This window comes from Hippopotamus amphibius, chromosome 3 (genome assembly GCF_030028045.1).
Source record: "Hippopotamus amphibius kiboko isolate mHipAmp2 chromosome 3, mHipAmp2.hap2, whole genome shotgun sequence".
In the NCBI taxonomy this organism is placed as follows: Eukaryota; Metazoa; Chordata; class Mammalia; order Artiodactyla; family Hippopotamidae; genus Hippopotamus; species Hippopotamus amphibius.
Genome location: NC_080188.1, coordinates 160419371 through 160441470, shown reverse-complemented (window position 1 = coordinate 160441470; position 22100 = coordinate 160419371). Strand labels below are relative to the sequence as shown.

Below are 22100 nucleotides of genomic sequence, written 5' to 3'. Positions count from 1 at the left end.
CCCACCAAGAGAGTATCAGGCAGGCAGTACCATCTCCTTTACTCACATCTTAACTCCAATTAAGTGGCCGTCTCTTAGATCTCCTCGCTAAAAAAGATGTAGGAAGTGAGGCCTAGAGAGTTTTAACCACTTGTCCAAAGTCAGTAATTTTTAAGGACCAGTTCCCTGAACTTTCTAAAACTCATTATGTGTGTAATACTTTCAAAATACTTTACTAGTCAACATTGTCTTTATAGACAAGTAATGGAGAGAGACATAGAAACACGCTTTTAAGTTAAATTTTATTTTTTTAAAACTTCTGTACCTTGTGTTTTAATTACAACCTCCAGCTCCTAGAGTAGAAGGGCTAAAGAAAGAATGGGCATTCAGCCTAAACCTCAAAACTGACTAACTGTGCCTTCCACAATTTCTGGTATTATATAACACTGCACCCAAGAAATTCACAAATGCTTTTAACAAGCCTTTCTGTATAGGTGTCAGGGCCTTTATTTCTAGATTTAATTTCCAGGCATGACCAGAGATCTTAGACCCAGGTTTCAGTCTCTAAGAAAAATGAGTTTTCCTTTGCTATTCACTCTCACCTGCCATTCTTTAGCTTTACCAGCAAATACAAAAAGCTCAGTGATTGTCCTGGGCCTCTCACTGCACATTCTGCTCCCTACCCTGTTCCTGTTTCCCCTTTGCTTCCGAGTAGGGTTTCCTGCTCTGACCCTTTCTTTCATATAGTTTCCCTTATACCTCTGAGCCCTTTTGTGATGTTCCTGGGCTTTATTACTGCATTGTTACTTGTTTATTCTTTTTTCTACTGCCTGTTCCCTCAGGGAGCAGCTAAAAATTCAAGGCTTGGCCCTCATGTTGTTGCTAGACATTTTAGTTTATATTTGTAATAATTATTCAATACATTCCAAAACAAAACAAACGTCTGATTTCTCCAACATTTTTGCCTCAAGATTGAACATTAGAAATGATTTGCCATCAACCAAAGTCAAATGTAATCTGGTTTTCACACGGTTTTCTTCATTTGTCTGTCCATGGTACATCTACATACACTCATGATTTTTGAAAACCAAGATTCAGAGGTGTGCCTGTGTTTAGCAGTTTTTGTTTGTTTCCTTTTAAACCTGCACTTTGGCTTGATAATGTACAGGTTAGCTTCTTGAGTTAGGAAGCTCCAATTTGGAGGAGCTTGGCATTAATAGAGCAGGGATAGGTCTTAAAGGGCTCTGAAATTACAAAGTTTGTGTTAAACATTTGACTTGCACACAAATTGGCAGTCTCCTTCCAAAAGGAGCATTATTTTCTCATCTTTAAAGTATGCTGAGTTTAGTTAGTTTGAAAGCTAAGTAAATTGTCGGAAGAATTCTCAAGAATTAGGAAGAAAACCCAAGCCATCTTACTCAACCTGAGGTCACAACCTCCAGGAGTGCTGGTGAATTAATGGTATGGTTTCCCTTCATTTTAACCCACTCTGGCTGTGTTAACGCTATGCTAGGACAACCAGCTGAAAGAGGACAAACTTGAGTCAAGTTACCAAAGTATTTTGACTACATCATGCTCCGGAGAAGAAAAGTTTATTTGACTGAAATGTTTTGCTGTTATGTAAATGATATTACTCTTTCTGGAATGCATGATTATAAGTTTTTCCAATCTGGAAAACCTACCTCTGATAGCCCTCCTTCCTTCTAGGTTATGAGAGTATAAAGCACCTTGGCTGGGAAGTGGCTTACAAGAGAAAAAAAAATGCCACACAAAGTGTGTCCTCGTAAGTGACTACTGAGCTAAATTGAACCTAAGAGCCTGCTTTTTCATGGGTCTAAACATCTCCCAATTTAGTCTGCTTAGTTTTGAAAGGATTGTTACCCTGTTTGCTGAGCATCCTTACCTTCTACATCTCCTTATTGATTCCTCTTTGGGTGTTAAATTCTCACACTGGGAGGAATCTTTTCCTCCCTTTGGCCACACCATGAGCAGCTTGCGGGATTCTCAGTTCCCCTGACCTGGACTGAACCTGGGCCACAGCAGTGAAAGCACCAAATCCTATCCACTAGACCACTGGGGAACTCCCTGAAGGAATCTATTTTTTAAATAAAGGGATACAGCACCTCCCAATAGGAGGCAAAATGGTCTTCCAACTGCCTCCTGGCCATTTCCATAGGATATCTTGACCCATAAGTGGCTCCCCAATTTCTATATAGGAGCAGCTGGTTAGAAGGAGGTTTGAGGCTGTGTTTACATACATGAGTGCATAAATATCAGTTGTCTACACCAAAGGAGAGGAAATTATGGAAGTCCCCAATCCCATCTCCCCACTCCTTAGCACTGCCGCCATCCAGACTTCACTTCAGATTCAGCACATTAAAAACAGGCTCAGTGCTTTCCCCTTAAAAATCAGCTCTTTGCACCCCCTTCACCTGTTTAAAGCAATATTTTCCTTGACAGGTTAAAAATTATCTTTGTTAAATTCTCCTCATCAGCTTTCACTTTCCCAATAACCAATTAATCAAGACTTATCAATTCTTCCTTAATAAATGGCTCAGAAATTTTCCTCCATTCTTTTCTATTCCAGAACAGAAATAGATGAGAATCTGGCTCTCTAATCTGGGTAGGGAGATGAGAAACACACCACATACAAGTGAACAAAAACTTTTATAGAAAAAATAGGAAAACATTTTTAATGCAAAAAACATGGCCCCAAGCAAGCATTATATACAGACCCCCAGGCACTGGCTAGCACTGCCTTTGTCTCCCAGCAATCCAGAGCAGCTGGAGGTCCTTCCTGCTGTTCAGGGACTGCTTTGAGGCCTTTGGGCGACCAGTTGAGGCCACTCTGACTCTAGCCACCCCTTCACTTAAGAAGCAGGAAAGCGTCACTTTCAAATTAGCTAATCTCCACTAAGAGCACAGCACATATGTATCCAATCTATACTAGCGTTGACACAATTTATTAGCAGTATTTCATCGTAATTTAAATTTTTGTATGTTTATATTTTACCTCTACCTGGACAGAAGCTCATTCTTCTGTATTCTTACTGCCCCTCTCCTTCCCATAGCAACTGGCACAGGGTTCTGCTGTTTGTAGTCTATAAATAAAATGTTTAAGTCACAGAGCCTTAGAATTTTAAAGTCAGGAGGAATCTTAAGAGTTCCTCTAGTCCAATCCTTTACTTAACAGATGAAGAAACAGGTTTAGAGAGATCGGTTGACTTGCCCAAAGTCACACCGCTGGCCAGTGGCAAAGCAAGGACCAGAACCCGGGTTTCTCCTGCTTTGTCTGTACCCTAAATGGCCCTTAGATAATCAGTGACAAAAATATCTGACTTCACACAAGGTCTCCTGGGGATGGTGGCGATAGGGGTGATCTGCTTTATTGAAACATTTACAACGATTCCGTTCATCCCCTCGCAGGACCGCCCTGGACTAACTCCTCAGCTCGGTGCTGAGCAGAGTCACAAGTTACCTGCTGCACTTTTTTATGAGTCTGTCGGCCTAATCCCGGTTCTTCTGACAGGAGCGCGCACCCCAGGGCCCCGCACACAGGGACTCCCCCTCCCGGCCCCTCCCAGGCTGTCGTCTGTCACACAGCGGCCGCGCGGCCCGCCCCACGTGGACCCGGCTCGCAGGATCAAAGTCTGCTGCCCGGACCCCGCAGGTGTGCTGGGGGCTGCGAAGACCCGCAGCGCCAGAGCAAAAGCCCCGCCATGCCCGGGGGACCCCGCCTGCCCCGCCTCGCCCCTCCCCCTCCTGCTGCACGCGGCCCGCGCCCCCTTCCCTCCCCCACGACGCCTGTCGCTGCACCCGGCCGCGGCCCCCAGCCCACGCCCGGCTCCTGAAGGGGAAGGCCCCGCCCCCATCTGTTGGCTCGGCGACACCGCCCCCTCCCGCCTCGCCGAGCCTCCATCCAATAGCGAGCGCGTGTGGGCGGGGCGCGGCGGCTGTCGTGAGGGGGTCCTGGCCAATGGGGAAGCGTGCCGGGCCTGGTGGGCGGGGCGGCGAGGCCTTGTCACGCTCGGGTCCGTGTGAAAACGGGGGTTCCGAGTGCAAAGCAAAGTTTTTTTGTAAACCGTCTGCAAAGGCGGGGGGGCGAGGAAGGCGCCCGATACCGGGCCGAGTGCAGCTGCGGTGGCCGCCGCCTCTTTAGCTCTTCAGGCGTCGGCTCCTCGGTTCGAGCCACACCGGAGGGAGACCTGCGAGGGGAAGACCTGCTCGGAGAGCCCGCAGATGCTTGGAGCCTTCGCAGCGCGGAGCTGCCGGTCGCCCGCCCCCGCCGCCCGCCTGCTCCTGCTCCGGCTCTTGGTCCACGGGCTCCGGGAGCCCCAGCTTCCCGCCGCCGCCGCCGCCTCCGCCGTCCCGCTGTGGGTGTGGGGGCTGCCGGGGCTGAGCCGGGCCTCCGCGCCGGCTCCAAGGACAGACGCCTGAGGAGCTGCGCGCCGCCGGCCCGCCGGGGACGCCCGCAGGCGCGGGGGCTCGGCGGCTTGACCCCGGGCTCGCCCCTGTCCGGCCGCCGAGGCCCCACGGCAGACTCCCGAGCGGCCCGGTTCGGGAGCTGAGAGCCCCGCGCCGCCCTCCCTCCCCTGTCGCCGGGTCGCCGGCCCTCGGCTCTTCGCCGCCGCCTCTCGAGTGTCCGCGCCGCGCTCGGCGGGCTCCCGAGCCGCAGCCATGGGGTGCTGGGGTCGAAACCGGGGCCGGCTGCTGTGCATGCTGATGCTGACCTTCATGTTCATGGTCCTGGAGGTGGTGGTGAGCCGGGTGACCTCGTCGCTGGCGATGCTCTCCGACTCCTTCCACATGCTGTCGGACGTGCTGGCGCTGGTGGTGGCGCTGGTGGCCGAGCGCTTCGCCCGGCGGACCCACGCCACCCAGAAGAACACCTTCGGCTGGATCCGGGCCGAAGTGATGGGGGCTCTGGTGAACGCCATCTTCCTGACCGGCCTCTGCTTCGCCATCCTGCTGGAGGCCATCGAGCGCTTCATCGAGCCGCACGAGATGCAGCAGCCGCTGGTGGTTCTCGGGGTCGGCGTGGCGGGGCTGGTGGTCAACGTGCTGGGGCTCTGCCTCTTCCACCATCACAGCGGCTTCGGCAACGACTCCGGCCACGGCCACTCGCACGGGGGGCACAGCCACGGCCTCCCCAAGGGGGGCCGCGGCAAGAGCAACCGCACCGGGGGTAGCGACAGCATGGCCCCAGGTGAGCAGGGTCCCGACCAGGAGGAGACCAACATCCTGGTGGCCAATAGCAGCAACTCCAACGGGCTGAAACTGGACCGGACAGGTGAGGAGAGAAAGTCGCCGCCGCAGGTGGTTGGCATTGGGGAGCCCAGACCCCGGGATGGCCCCGGGCCGGGTGGCCCGCACGCCCCCTGGTGCCCGAGCCGACCGCGCCGCGCCGCCTCCTGGCTGGTCCTTCCCGGTCCCGCGCCCGCACCCGCCGGGAAGACGCGGAAACAGGCCCCCCTTTCAGCCCGGTGCCAGGAGCCGGGGGAGCGTGTCTGGGGCTGTAGACGGGCACCGTGGTGGTGAGAGCGGGCAGAAGGTCAGGAGGGGACCGTCAGCCCGCTGCGGTCCGCAACTGCACTTGGCTGTCTTTACAGGCTGTCGTTGCAAGAGACTGTCTGATTTTGGTGTTAGCAGGATCAAAAATGCTTCCTAATTAAATTTCTTGGCCCTCTTGGGAAACGGAGAAAATCCCCAATTGGTCCTTAGTTGGTGACTGTTTGGAATCTTGCTCTGCCCAAATAGTTCTTATGCCCTTCAGAGAAGTTTCTCAATATTGTATTCAGAGCTATCTGGTGATTGACTTTCCTGAGCTCAAAACCCTGGTTAAAGGTTACCATTTTTCTAAAATCTAAACCTAATTCTGAAAATCCTAGACTTTAGCACCTGTCAGGGCATGTTTAACACTTCACTTAGGATTTTTCATAATCCTACTAAAAGTGATGGTAATTTATTCATCTTATATTTTTAATGGATAGTTTTTATTCTAAACATTAAGTGCTCTTGAAGGAAATTGGGAAATGAATGTTGAAAGAAAGGGGACAGGAAAAGGAATCAACCTAATGCCCTACTACCCAAGCTCAGTGATGTTAACAATTTGGTGCATTTCCTTCCACTTTTTTCCATTTATATCTGTTTACCTAGGTGTATGATACCACATAGACAGTTTTCCTCTTTCCAAGATGCAGGATATCATGTTAGTAAAATTCAAGTTATACATTGAAAATGTTTAATAAACAATTGAATTTCCTCTCACTTGCACTCTACAAGGTGTTATTCCAAAGAATGAAGCTGCTCTGGTGTGTGTAATGACTTTAAAGGATCAGTATGTTTGGTTTAGGAGCTGGTAGGGTAGATAATGATCATTTAGTTCCAACTTTTCCTGAAGTCTCTGTGATTGTGGATAGGTTTATATTGTTGATTTGTCAGTTTCTAGACCCCTTCCATCAAGAGACGCTATCATTTATATGTGATAAAAGTTTAAAAGTTAACCTTAACACCTTAATGATGAAAAGTGACTGGAGCTCTGTGTCAAGTCAGCCATTTGTATTAGACTTATCCATAGTTGCATTTAATTTTGGGTGCTAGCATTCAGTTTTGTTTTCTTTTTAGTATATGCCAACAAGTATAGGATAATGTTCACAGGACCCCACCCACCACAGAAAAGGTGAACTTTATTTGGAGGTAGGAAGGTAGGAGAGTGGTTAGGAGGATGGGGAAGCAGTATCATCTTAATGACTTACTTCAGCCCTGGCCATTATGTCCTGGCTTGTTCCCAGTTATGTCAGTTTATATTAAATTGCTCTTAGCACATTTCTTATGTTTTGCTAAAAATGTTCACTTCCATCGCTGAAATGGAATTAGGCAAAATGTTTATATAAACACTTTAGATGTGTTTGATACAGAATTTTTATTTCTTTGTAGATCCAGAAAAGTCCAGAAATGATGCAATGGAAATACAAGTGAATGGGAATCTTATCAGAGAACCTGACCAGGTGGAACTGGAAGATGACGATGATAAGGCTGGACAACTTAACATGCGTGGAGTTTTTCTGCATGTCTTTGGAGATGCTTTGGGTTCAGTGATTGTAGTAGTAAATGCCTTAGTCTTTTACTTTTCTTGGGAAGGTTGTCCTGAAGGGAAGATGTGTGTGAACCCGTGTACCCCTGACCCCTGCAAAGCATTTGTAGAATTAATTAATAGTACTAATGCAACAGTTTATGGGGCTGGTCCTTGCTGGGTGCTATATTTAGATCCAACTCTTTGTATTGTAATGGTTTGTATACTTCTTTACACAACTTATCCATTGCTTAAGGAGTCTGCTCTTATTCTTCTCCAAACCGTTCCTAAACAAATTGATATCAAAAATTTGATAAAGGAACTTCGAAATGTTGAAGGAGTTGAGGAAGTTCATGAATTACATGTTTGGCAGCTTGCTGGAAGCAGAATCATTGCCACTGCTCACATAAAATGTGAAGACCCGACATCATATATGCAGGTAGCTAAGATTATTAAAGACGTTTTCCATAATCACGGAATTCACGCTACTACCATTCAACCTGAGTTTGCTAGTGTAGGCTCTAAGTCAAGTGTAGTCCCGTGTGAACTTGCCTGCAGAACTCAGTGTGCTTTGAAGCAATGTTGTGGGACACGGCCACAAGCCCAATCTGGAAAGGATGCAGAAAAGGCCCCGACAGTTAGTATTTCTTGTTTAGAACTTAGTGACAATCTAGAGAAGCAGCCCAGGAGGACTAAAGTTGAAAACATCCCTGCTGTTGTGATAGAGATTAAAAAAATGCCAAACAAACAACCTGAATCATCTTTGTGAGTCTGAAAAAGATGTGATATTTGACTTTTGCTTTAAACTGCAAGAGGAAAAAGACTCCATTGAAATTCTGTGTTTGCCAAGTAGTGTAATTGAAGTCCTTGTCTGGTCACACAGTTTAATTCTATTTTTGTAAGAACATAATGGGACTGCTTAACAGAGTTCTATATTACAACTTTGTGATTATTAGTGCAGAGTACAGCTATGCTGTAACAGTTTTGGAAAGCCAGTTTTAACACTATGTTACATTTTTGTTTAAAGTAAGTATAAACCTTGTATAACATAATGACATTTGATTTCCAGTTTTTCCATGGTAAAAAATTAATTAGGGGGATAAATAAATTAAAATCGTTACTGGAATTTCTCTACTTTTCTTTTCCCCCAGTGTTATATTGTGTTTATTAGAATTATAATTGCTAGAACTTTAAAAATCATCAACAGGTTTGTCTCCTTTGACGTTTTATGTCATATTTACTTGCCCTTTGAGATCGTTACATAGCATAATGGCAGCATATTTTAAGAATGACCTATGAAAATTATTAGGAAAAGTTCCTTTTTTTCTTCACATGGGGTATTTATGATACTGAAGATCAGTTACTGTTCTGTATCCTATATTGCTGACTATTATTCTAATAAACGGTGAGATAATTAACAAGTTGAACTGTAGTGTACATATAATAGGGCATATGGGGAGTAAGAGCAGGGAAGAAAGTTTACCAAATTAAATATTTAGATTCTTGTAAGTTAATATTCAGACTACATTTCTAAATTATTCTGAGAATTTTAACTTTTTTTTTTTTAAGACAAAGCTAGTCTAAAACATGGATATGTTCACCAGCATTACTTTCTTAGAAAGATTGGCATTAGAAACATTGAAAGTTTACTCATAAAATATATACAGTAAGTATTTTTAAGGACATTAAATTTAGTAATTACATGTTAAATGAAAGCTTATTAATCTAATCTTTTAAATTGTGGGTTTTAAAAATAACTTCAGAGTTAGTCATTTCACAGTGACCAATCATGAATGGATTCAAACAGCTTTTTGAGCCCAACCAGCAATGCTTATGCTTTGCCAAGAGCCATTGACTTGGGAGAAAAAAGAAATCTGAAGGTTAATGCGTTTGGATATTAAATTCTCAAAAAGCAAAATTAGTTAAGGCAAACTTAATAATTGAGATTCTGTAAGTGATTCTGTCTTGACGTTGCTCAGATCTTCCAATAGTAGCTTATTTTGCAAGATGCCATACTATCCACACAGGAAATTGTTCTTGGCTATTTCATTGTTGGTGTGGATTTCAAATCCATACACAAATATTATTTAAAGGTATTTAAGTTATATTTTTCTTGATAGAAGGGGGTTATGCTTTGTGAAGAAACTAGATTTTTGTCCTCAAAAGGATGAATATTAATGTCAGTTATCATGTATAGCTCTATTTTTCTAGAAACGAGGTATCCTGACTACTTTAGTAACTTTTATAGCTGACTACTTTTGGGATGGCTACATTTTGGGATTTGAAATAATTCATTGTTTAATGGGTCTGAAGATGAAAACGTTGGCATTTGACAGTTAACTTTTTAAAGGGATGATCTTTTGTGGTAGATGGTGTGTTTTTTTCTAGTGTAAGCCTATTGCTGGCAATGGGCCTATTTAAGAACACCTGATTTTTCCAATGAGAATGAGGTAATTTTAGGAACACAGTTTGTAAGTTCACATTTACTATAATGGGCCAAAACCATAACCTGCCAATTTGCAATACATCTTTATCATTTAATACTCTTCTCTGATATTGTGTATTTCAATTGCTAAACTGGAAGTTACTTTGAATTTTGCAAACTTTTTTTTAAACATGAAATTAGGAAATCTCATATGGGTGGACAAGAGAAACCTTCAAATTGTATCCTGTACATTCCTGATACAACACTTTAAGAAACTATTTTTTGAAGATCTCAAAACAGTTTATGTTGTAGAGACATTTCAGTAGTGATAAAAAAGGATAACTGGTAAAAATATATTACATTCAATGAGGTTTTCTTTACAATGCTCTATTGGGTCTATTTCTTAAAGGTTGTATAACTCATAAGACATCAACTGAATGAGGATTTTTTAAAATGGTGTGTAAGTGTGGGATAAGGGCTATTTTTTTTTTTCAGAAGTGCTTTTAAAGTAACAGCCTTTAGATTTCAGCTATTTCACTTTTCATAATTTTAAGTAGCTCATATATGTAACAAAGTGGTACCATAGGATTCTCTTTTTCAAAGGACTTTTGTCATAATAGCAAAATCAGTGGGCACTGACTCACCTTTTGAGTTTTAGCAGAGAATTATTTATTTCTTTACAATGCACTTTCTAACCCATTTTAGCTATATTAGCATTATCTTTTAAAAAATGCTTTTATATTTAAATATTGTGGGATTTAAGTGTCTTTTCCAAAATAGCTTATTCCTTCCTGAAAGAAAATGAGGGAAATACTATGAATTATTAGGAGACTTAAACCCAATATTTAAATGCTGTTTTATAACACTGCATCAGTTTTAGGAGGTGCATCTCTCCTGCTGGCTCTTTTATATTTGAGCAAGATCAGTGTATTTAGAATATGTGTTTAGAAATGTGTCTGTTGTGTCAATTTAGTGAGAAGGAGGTGCTACATGTGCCTGAATTAAAACCAACCCAGACATTTTTTCCAAGCCAAATGCCGCCTTAGTGATGAGAGAGATTTAATTCTCCATTGTCACCTTTTAGTTTATATGATTGTTTAATAAGGTTTTTTTTGAAGAGCATCTGCGCTGTAAAAGTATGGACTAGAACCTAGAAGAAAAGTCAAAAACTCACAAAAACTTTGCTGTATGTATTTTAACATTTTAGAAAACAATATGTTTCAATAACTAAGGTATGTAATTTGAACAGGAAAAATTTCCATCAAGAGCACCTTGGAAAATTACAACAGGTAGAAGACTGTGTTAATATGTTTGTATCTTGTTAACATCCTCAGTTAATTTTGAATTTTTGAAAGTTTTGAGGGAAAAGGCCTATGGAATCTAATGTGAAGTATTTAGTAGGCTAACTGGTATTAAGTTGAAGATTTTTACTGTTTATAAGCAGATATCATTGGATAAAATGTCATTTACCTGCTGTCTTAAGATGTTCACACGTACGCAAATATGGAGAATCTTACCATATAGAAATATTTATTTTAATAGAGTTTCAGTTGTCATAAACAGTGTTAAAACTCTTGGGAAGGTGGAGGGTTTGTTTGTTGTTTTTTAAATTGAAACTGTCATACAGTGTTTGACCATCTGAAATGGGAATTGTAATAGCACTATTTTGATGTAGCTCTACCAATATTATGTGGCAATGCTATTTAGATTTACTAACAAGCTCTGGAATACTTAGCAGTCATTTTCACTGGCACAAGAGCATTTTGTATGTCATTCAATTTAAACTTTTAAACCAAAAACTTTATAGTCCAGTGTCTTTGGCAAAAAGATGCTGAAGGGAATGTAACATACAATTAATATGTGGTTATATATAAAAAGACACAAATTACCATGTTATGGTTCTGCCTTGAAACAGCACAATGAAGTGTATCAGTGTATTCTGTGATTCTTTATGAAACTTCCATGTTGTGTTCTGTGTCTGCCATAGGGTGTCTTTTCTGCCAGATGTGGCACAGTTAAATGCAATTATCATCTCTTGAAATGCAGATGCAGATAAAATGTCTTTAGTGCTGCAACATTTTACCTAACTTTTTGTATGTTTTCTGACTGTGCGTTGTTTTCCAAAGCTGTTCCTACCTCACCATGAGGCTTTATGGATTTTATGTATTATAAATGTTCTTTATGAGACAGACTACTGTGTTTCTTCTCATTTATTAAAAGTCAAGTAGAAAAATAAACTAATTTTAATATCTAGTTCATTGTTTTGTGCATATGGCCTCCCCTTCTGTGCTAACTAAGCTGGGTTATGTAGAAGAGAGTTGAACTAAAGTCGCTGAAAGGGAAATTACAGCTTAACGTGCTGCTAGTGTGGAGGGTGACCAAGTGACAGTGGTGTGGAAGAAAACAAATGTGGGTGAAAATTGCCATCGAAATTGAAAGAGAAACACTACAGAGGCTCACTGACGTATTCAATGGATAGGAAATGTTTTTTGTTATAAGCATTAAACTTATAAATTATGTAGTTATAGGTGAACCTGCTCCTTTGGGTACTTATTATTTTTTATTTGTAAACATAGTTACTAACAAGGATTTATTAAATACTTTACAATTATATAGTTATCTACATTATTAACACAAGAATACATTAGTGCATGAGTTTGATTGTATGAGTTCAGGACTGTCATAAATGCAGTCTCATATAAAGTGTTTCTTATAAGAACTTGGACTTCGGTTGGGAGGTAAACGGATGAGAAATCAATTGACGATAAATGGCAGTAGATAATTAGTAGAATTGATAAAGACTGTAGACATTCCAAAGAAGGGATGAAAATCTTTGGAAAGGATTTAGGTAGGTTAAAATTGAAAGGAGGGGTAGGGACTGAGCGCTAAGGAGTTGTAGAAAGTGTAGAGGGTTGAGAGTCCAGAGGCAGGAGATTGTGAAAAAGGTTTAAAGTGCCGTGTCAATTTGAATTTGGTTTTACAAGAATGGAGGAAACATGCAAGTTTTGAGTGGATAAATGAGAAAGTGGAAAAGGTATTGTACAGGGTACATTTGTAATGGGAAGTAGATAAAGAGACCGGAAGACGTTTACTAGGTACTCAATGTTAAGAGCCTGAACTAGTTACCAAATACACATGCCCACATCTACATAAACAGTACAGTAGTCTCTCCTTAATCCTCGATTTCGCTTTCTGAAGTTTCAGTTACCCAGAGTCAACCGTGGTCCAAAAATATTAAATGGGAAACTTCAGAAATAAACAATTCATAAGTTTTACATTGCTGCCTTGCTGCCATTCTGAGTAGCATTGTGAGATCTCTCGGTCTCCTGCTCCATCCTGCCAGGGATAAGAATCATCTCTTTGTCCAGTGTATTCTAACCATTAGTCACTTAGTAGCCATCTCATCAGATCTATCAGATTTCACTGTCAAGGTATCACAGTGCTTGTATAAAAGTGTCCCTTATTTTCCTTAATGGCCTCAAAGCACAAGAGTAGTGATGCCAGCAATCAGGAGATGCCAAAGAGAAACTGCCAAGTCCTTCCTTTAAGCAAAATGGTGAAAGCTCCTAATGAGGAAAAAAAAAAATCACATGCTGGGGTTGTTAAGATCTAAGGTAAGAACAAATCTGTCTGAAATTGTGGAGAGAGAAAAATTAGTGCCAGTTTTGCTGTTGCACCTTAAACTGCAGAAGTTACAGCCACAGTGCGTAAGTGCCTAGCTAAGATGGAAAAGGCATTACATTTGTACAATAAGATATTCTGAGAAAGGGAGAGAGACCACATTCACACAACTTTTATTACAATATATTAATTGTTTTTATTACTGTTAGTTTCTTACTGTGCCTAATTTGTAAATTAAACTTTATCATAGGTATGTATGCACGTGTGTAGGAAAAAGCATAGTATGTATATAGGGTTTAGTACTATCCGCAATTTCAGGCAACCACTGGGGGTCTTGGAATGTATCCTCCATGGATAATGGGGTACTACTGTACTATATTTCAGTTGATTCCATGTCCGTTTTTCATACTTTAACATTTCTGAAATCAGAATGCATTGATACAATCAGTGGTATCCTGTCACTGCTTTTGGCCAACTTCTTTTCTTGTTGGGTTGTATCTTACAATTAATGGTTCAGAAAAGAATTATCAGACAATATGGTCTTTCCAGAAGTACTGCCAACATTTCCTAAAACCTTATTTTATGTACTATGCATCGCACATCTGGGTGAGAGCTGTTGCTTTTGAATTAGTTGGAAACACTCTAAGAAAGTCAGAGACAATATTGTTTTTAAAGAAATTCCATAGACAGTTCCGAGCCTTCAGAATTGACCATTTTTGCCCCCTTCCCTCTATAGCCTACATAGCCTTCTTTTCTCTTAAGTCAAGTAACATGACACTTTGTTGCATTTGCTTATTTACAAAACTATTTCCCTTTTAGATTATAAACTCTGTGAGTTTAGAGCTATCTTTCTTTTTAAAAAAAAAAGAGTTTTGGCCGTGCTGCGCGGCATGTGAGACCCTATTTCCCCTACCAGGGATCGAACCCACGGCCCCCGCATTTGAAGCGTGGGCTCTTAACCACTGGACCACCAGGGAGGTCCCAGAGCTATTGTCTGTCTTTATTTCCTCACAATCTAGCACACGTCTAGCACACTATAGGCATTCAAAGGTGTTTGAATGAATATTGAGGAATAGCAGGAGTGGAAGATGATAGAGCGATAACATGATTAATAGCTAAAATATACTGAGCACTTATTACATAGCAGCCATATATGTTTTCGTTTAATCCTAACAAATCGTTAGCCACATTCCATTATTCCCATTTTACAGACAAATGGATATTAAGTACCTAACCCAAAGGCATCTAGCTAGTAAGCGATGGAGCCAGAATTGAAATTCAGCCAGAGATTTAGGACACAGCAAATATCTTGCTTTCCCATCACTTTGAACCGTCAACATCCTGTTTCATAAGTAAATTCAGAATGAAGAGTTCTTTTAAATTTTCATCCAACAAGCAGCAATAGATAGGCAAAAGAAATGAGAATAAAAAGTATTTGATATTTATAAAAAACATCATAGTCACCAGATGAAAAATCAGAACTTTCTTGTTATGGTTGTGTCATTCAAATTACATGGGGAAGAGGAATAACAATATTTTTTAGAATTTAGGGTCTCTCTTGATTTTACTCTAGCCCTGCAGACAGTGGCCTATCATTACTAATTAGCTAAGCTACCACATGTGTTGTTTGAGGTAGTAACTTCTCCTGGAGCACAAAAACCTATGGCTTACATATCCTTTTATGCTGAAAACAGTAGGTATTTCGGGAACTGGAGAGCAGAGGTGATTGAACTAAATGTGGATGAAGAGACACAGGGAGAGGACCATTTGCTTTTCAACAGGGGTGCTTTAGCATTTGGGTGAGACAACTTATCACAGTACAGAAGTGTCCCATGCACAGTACAGAAGTGTCCCACAGTACAGAAGTGTCACAGTAGCAACCCTGGCCTCCTTCCACACAAGTGTCTGGAGCCCCTCCCCTTCTCTTGGCTCAACAGTCAACACACCTCAACTGTTTTAAACATCTCCTAGGGAGGCAGTATGGCCCAGGGCAACCATGAAAGACTAACCCAGCAGGTAACTCTTCCAGTCTCTCCCACATGATCCTATGCTACATCTAGTCTCCTCCTTTTACACAAACTTGTAGCATAGATCTTTGTGTTTTGTTTGAACTTCAGTTCAATCCTTAAATGCAGGAACTGAGCTTCCATACCTACGGGGACAAATAGAAAGTCTGAAGATCTGATTTCTGAGGCTCACAGTCATTGCTAGGACAGGTAGGCAGGAACTCTGGCAGGTTAAGAAGATTGTTCTGCTTAAGAAAGCAGTGCAGATGTGGCCAACTGAATTGGTCATGGCAACCCTTCATTATCTCATTTGAAATATAAAGTAAAACTGGATTTCTGGCAATATAAAAGGGGTTCAAAAGCAGTGCCCTTTACCGAAGTACAAATTTGAGTATTCAAATAGAAATCTAGAAAGACAGACTCCCCTGGAGGTGCAGTGGTTAAGAATCCGCCTGCCAGTGCAGGGGACACGGATTCAATCCTTGTTCTGGGAAGATTCTACATGCCGAGGAGCAACTACGCCTGTGAGCCACAGCTACTGAGCCCGTGTGCCACAATTACTGAAGCCCACGTGTCTAGAGCCCGTTCTCCGCAACAAGAGAAGCCACCTCAATGAGAAACCAGTGCACTGTGTAGCCTACCGCTCGCTGCAACTAGAGAGAGCCCACACGCAGCAACGAAGACCCAACATAGCCAAAAATAAATAAATAAAAAAAAATTTATTAAAAAAAAAGAAAACGAAATCTGGAAAGATTGACCCTAATTTTTCTTTCTAATGGTGAAAATGTCAAGGACAATTCTAGACAACATTTATCAGGGCTTTCTTTTTGGAATTATAGATTTACAGTATTACGTTAGTTTGAAGTATACAACATAGTGATTCAGTACATTTGCAGATTCTATTCCATTATAGGTTATTACAAGATAAGGGGTATAATTCCCTGTGTTATATTGGGTATATTCCCTGTGTATATCCTTGCTGATTATTTTATGTATAGTAGTTTGTATCTGTTAATTCCTGTCCCTAATTTGTCCCTCCGCTCTTCCCTTTTCCTTTTGGTTACCACAAATTTATTCTCTATATCTGTGAGTTTCTGTTTTGTATATACTTTCATTTGTATTATTTTTCAGATTCCACATATAAATGATATCGTATAGTATTTGTCTTTGTCTCATTTCACTAAACATAATATTCTCTAGGTCCATCCATATTGCTGCAAATGGAAGAATTTCATTTTTTATGCCTGAGTAATATTGCATTGTGTGTGTGTATGTGTGTGTGTATATATATATATATATATATAGAGAGAGAGAGAGAGAGATGTGATATATATCTATATCACATATTCTTAATCCAGTCATCTGTTGATGGGCATTTGGTTTGCTTCCATGGGTTGGCTATTGTAAATAGTGCTGCAATGAACATTGGGGTGCATGTATAACTGTTTTGAATTAGTGGTTTTGTTTTTTCTGGATATATACCCAGGAGTGGAATTGCTAGATCATATGGTAGTTCTATTTTTATTTTTTAAGGACTTCCATACTGTTTCCTATTGTGAGTGCACCAATTTACAATCCCACCAGCAGTTTATGAGGGGTCCCTTTTCTCCACATCCTCTCCAACGTTTGTTATTTGTGGACTTTTTGATGATAGCCATTCTGAGAGGTGTGAGGTGATACCTCATTATGGTTTTGATTTGCATTTCTCTAATATTAATAATTAGCAATGTTGAACATTTTTCATGTGCCTGTTGGCCATCTGTATGTCTTTGGAGAAATGTTTACTTAGGTCTTCTGCCCATTTTTTGATTGGATTGTTTGTTTTTTTTATACTTGAGTTGTATGAGCTGTTTGTATATTTTAGACATTAACCCTTTGTCAATTGCATCATTTGCAAATATTTTCTCCCATTTGGTGGGTTGTCTTTTTGTTTTGTTTATGGTTTCCTTTGCTGTGCAAAAGCTTTTAAGTTTAATTAGGTCCCATTTATTTATTTTTGCTTTTATTTCTTTTGCCTTAGGAGACTGATACAAGAAAATATTGCTACTATTTATGTCAAAGGGTGTTTTGCCTACATTCTTTTCTAGGAGTTTTATGGTTTCATGTCTTACATTTAGGTCTTTAAGCCATTTTGAGTTCATTTTTGTAGATAGTGTGAGGGAATGTCCTAATTTCCTTGTTCAACATGTGGATCTCCAGATTTTGCAGCACCACTTGTTGAAAAGACTGTCCTAATGACGTATCACCTCACACCAGTCAGTAGAGCCATCATCAAAAAGTCTACAAACAATCAATGCTGGAGAGAGTGTGGAGAAGAAGGAATCCTCCTACAGTGTTGGTGGGAATGTAAATTGGTACAACCACTACGGAGAACAGTATGGAAGTTCCTTAAAAAACTACAAATAGAACTACCACATGATCCAGCAATCCCACTCCTGGGCATATATCTGGAGAAAACCATAATCCGAAAAGATACATGCTCCCAAATGTTCACTATTTACAATAGCCAAGACATGGAAGCAACCCAAATGTCCATTGACAGAGGAATGGATAAAGAAGATGTGGTACAAATATACAATGGAGTGTTACTCAGCCGTATAAAAGAAAGAAAGAACAACATTTGCAGCAACATGGATGGACCTAGAGATTATCATACTAAGTGAAGTAAGTCAGAGAAAGACAAATATCATATGATATCACTCATATGTGGAATCTAATTTTTAAAAATGATACAAATGAACTTATTCACAAAACAGAAACACACTTACAGATATCAGAAACTAACATGATTACTTAAGAGGAAACGTGGAGGCAGGGGCGGGGGTGGGGTGGGGTGGGGTGGGGTGGGGTGGGTGGGAGGGTATAAATCAGGAGCTTGGGATGAATATACACACACTGCTATGTATAAGATAGATAACCAACAAGGACCTACTTGTATAGCACAGAGAATTCTACTCAGTGTTCTGTGATAACTTATATGAGAAAAGAATCTAAAAAATAATGAATATATGTATAACTGAATCACTTTGCTGTACACCTGAAACTAGTGTTAATCAACTATACTCCAATAAAATAAAAGTTTTAAAAAAAGAAAGAAAAGACTGTCTTTTCTCCATTGTATATTCCTGCCTCCTTTGATATAGATTAATTGACTGTACATGCATGGGTTTATTTCTGGGCTTTTTTCTGTGCCATTGATCTATGTGTCTGTGTGCAAATGCCAGACAGTTTTGATGACTGCAGATTTGTAGTATAGTGTGAAGTCTGGGCAAGTGATACCTCCAGCTTCATATTTTTTTCCTCAGGATTGCTTTGGCAATCTGGGGTCTTTTGTGATTCTATATAAATTTTAGGATTATTTATTCTAGTTCTATGAAAAATGTCTTGAGTAGGGATTGCATTAAATCTATAGGTTGCTTTGGGTAATGTGGTCATTTTAATATTAATTCTTCCAATCCAAGAGCACAGAATATCTTTCCATTTCTTAAAATCATCTTCAATTTCCTTCATCAATGTTTTATAGTTTTCAAAGTATAGATCTTTTACTTTCTTGGTTAAGTTTGCTCCTAGGGTTTTTTTTCTTTAAATTTTTTAATGTGATTCTACTTTTTAAATACGTTTATTTATTGATTGGCTATGTTGGGTCTTCGTTGCTGTGCTCAGGCTTTCTCTAGTTGCAGTGAGCAGGGGCTACTCTTTGTTGCAGTGTGCAGCCTTCTCATTGCTGTGGCTTTTCTTGCTGTGGAGCATGGGGTCTAGGCTCACAGGCTTCAGTGGTTGTGGCACTCAGGCTCAGTAGTTGTGGCACATGGGCTTCGTTGCTCCATGGCATGTGGGATCTTCCTGGACCAGGGCTCAAAACGGTTTCCCCTGCATTCCTCTTTTTTTTTTTTTTTTTTTTTTATTGTCACTCCTTGTGGCATGTGGGACCTTAGTTCCCTGACCAGGGAATGAACCTGCGCCCCCTTCGGTGGAAGTGTGGAGTCTTAACCACTGGACTGCCAGAGAAGATTCTCATATTCCACTACTACTGTATAGAACTGCAACAGACTTCTCTATATTGACCTTGTGTCCTATAACATTGCTGTATTCATTTATTAGTTCTAATAGTTTTTGGGTGGAGACTTTAGGATTCTCTATATAGAGTATCATGTTATTTGCAAATAGTGACAGTTTATCAGGACTTTTTATAGCCTAGAATAGAAGTTACCACCAATTACATCTGCCCTGGGCTCTTGCATCATGTTTTAGATTCCTCTGGAAAGTGATAATGATAAGGTAGTATTTATTGATAAAGTTATTGGGTCTTGAGTTTCTATGCATTATTAAAAGTAAATGAGCTGAAAACAATTAGGTTGCATATTATAGTGCCCCCTAAAGTTTTTCGTATCTTAATTCCTGGAGCCTTTGAGTATGTTACCTTACATGGCAAGGGGTTTTGCAAGTGTAATTATGTTAAGATCTTGAGATGGCTGAACCCATTATCTTGGGTAATCTAGATGGACCCAATATAATTATAAGGGTCTTTATATAAGGAGGCAGGAGTCAGAGAGAAGATGTGATGACAGAGATCTGAATGACAGAAGTAGGGGTTATGGTTGGAAAAAGACATTTGAAGATGCTACAGTGCTGACTTGGAAGATGGAGAAATGGAGACAGACTGACCAAAGAATGGAGACAGCTTCTTTTTTTTTAACTAATTTTTATTGGATTATAGTTGCTTTACAATGTTGTGTTGGTTTCTACTGTACAGCAAAACGAATCAGCTATACATATGCATATATCCCCTCTTTTCTGGATTTCTTCCCATTAGGTCACCACAGTTCATTAAGTAGAGTTCCGTGTGCTATACAGTAGGTTCTCATCAGCTGTCTATTTTATACATAGTATCAGTGGAGATGGAGGCAGCTTCTTACAGCTAGAAAAGGCAAAGAAACAAATCCTCCCTTAGAACCTCCAGAAGGAATGCAGCTCTACTGATGCCTGCGTTTATTCAATAAAACCAATTCTGGACTTATGACTTCCAGACTGTAAGGTACATTTGTCTTGTTTTAAGCCACTCAGTTTGTGGTAATTTGTTACAGCATCAATAAGAAATTAATATACATTTATTAGTGCATAAATATGATTGATACACTAAATTTCTATATTTATTACTACAAAAATTTGCTCTCATGAATTTAAATTACAGACTAACTTGTAAATAGAATTTTATCAGAAAAGGGCTAGATGCCATAAATGACGGCATGAAAAGCTTTTGTTTCATGCTTATGCAATAGTTTACTTTGGATAAGTAAGTTAATGAAACATTGATCTGTGGTTTTAGGGTAGGAAGGAGTGCTAAAGTTGAATACATGAAATACAATCAGGGGTTTTCTTTAACTATACATATGGTCCATAATTTCCTTGATATAGTGAAGATACCAAGTTTAAAGGATAAACAATTTCTTAAGCAGGAAGTCCAGACTTCCTTATGTGTTACAACAAGACCCAATCTGAATGAAAGGAGAGCTCGTGGTGAGTGAATCAGCCTTGCATGGGTTGCAGATGTCATCTTGAAAAGCCCTGAGGCCACCTGAGGTGACAATAGAGAGTCACTCACCACAGCAGCCTCCATTTTCTCCTTACTTTTCTCTTCTCGTCCCACTTAGAGCCTGCTCCTGCCTCCTTTCCTCACTGCTTCTTCCTCCTCTCTCTCTTCTCTCTACCCTGTTCTTCCCCCTTTTTAGGCATAAGACCTTGGCTGGTTCGATAACTCTTGGAGTCTCAGTTTTCAGATCTGTGAGCTGGAGATAATGCATCCTTTACAGGGTCCTTGTGAGGATCACACAGAACAAAAACGAACATGGATCTACCACGTTCTGTGCTCTGGCACTGTGCTAAAAGTTTTAGCCCACATAATCTTAATACTCTATGAACTAAATGCTAGTACTATCTTCAATCTGGAGATGAGGGTAAGAGAACCAAGTGACTGAGGCCCCTCGAATTCCATGGTATGCAAAGTGGTTAGTTCTGGAGTCAGACTACCAGGCTTCAAATCCCAGACTCACTGACAATGCAATGTTAGCTAAGGCTTCTGCCTCAGTTTCCTCATCTGAAAAATGAGGATAATAGTAGTGTTTCTTTTATAGGGTTGTTATAGATTAAGTAAATCAGCATAAGTAAAGCATTTTGAACAGTGCCTGCTTTTCATTCAGGGCTCAATAAATATTAGCCAGTTGTATTTTATTCCCTTCTTATTTCTTACTTTCCCCCCTTCTTTCCTTCTTTTTCTTTTCTCCTTCTTATCCATTCTTTCTCTTATGTCTTTCTCTCTCTTCCTAACCCAGTAGGTGCCCTTTAAGACCTTCTTTAATCCCACTCTTGACTCTTGGGCTTATATCAGTCTCTTCAATGGTATCACTTTTCTCTATCCTTTCCAAAATCAGTAGATCTTCTTCTTTTTTTTCCCCCTTCAGGTAACTTCTGTAACAAGCACTACCTGAAGGACAGAAAATTATCTTCAGGACAAACAGATGTTAACCTAGTGATTGATTCTATGACTGCTACGGGGAGAGAGCTTGGGGGAGGAAGGAAAACAGTTGTGGCTCAAAACAAGAAAGACAGTCCCAACAATTCGTGCAGGCTGCGGAGGGAGTAGGCGTGACCTGTTTCCATCAACAATGGCGGCGTTTGGGTGTGCACTCTATGCCCTCATGTTGTTGGATAGCCTGGTGGTGATTTCTACAAAGGGCAGAGTTTGGACCTGATATCTCTAAGAACTTTCTAGCTGAGATTCAGGGATTTTATGAGAAATCCTTTTAAGAGACAGTGGTATGATAGAGTGAGAACAGTCTTGGATGTGCTTTTCTGCTGCACTAACCCAGCTAGCCTGGCCCACCATCTGCAGTTCCAGAGAAGCAGATCCAAAGGAGGCAATGACATGCATTTCCCTCCTCCTCCTCCCCCATCTCCTCCTCCTCCTCCCCCTCCTGTTTCTTATTCTTCTAGATCAATG

The 22100-nt window shown here is 40.7% G+C and overlaps 1 protein-coding gene across 1 annotated transcript; it reads left to right on the top strand.

The window, feature by feature from the left end:
• The first annotated feature begins 3990 nt into the window (after positions 1-3990).
• SLC30A1 (solute carrier family 30 member 1) lies at positions 3991-11717 on the top strand. Its single transcript, XM_057729172.1, has 2 exons — positions 3991-5269; positions 6916-11717. The coding sequence occupies exons 1-2, from the start codon at positions 4657-4659 to the stop codon at positions 7818-7820; spliced, it is 1518 nt and encodes a 505-aa protein (XP_057585155.1). The 5' UTR covers positions 3991-4656; the 3' UTR covers positions 7821-11717.
• The last annotated feature ends 10383 nt before the right edge of the window (positions 11718-22100 follow it).

Coding starts and splice junctions, on each gene's coding strand:
- SLC30A1 (XM_057729172.1), top strand. CDS start 4,657: ATGGGGTGCTGGGGTCGAAACCGGGGCCGGCTGCTGTGCATGCTGATG. Junction 5,270..6,915: donor GCTGAAACTGGACCGGACAG/GTGAGGAGAGAA, acceptor ATTTCTTTGTAG/ATCCAGAAAAGTCCAGAAAT.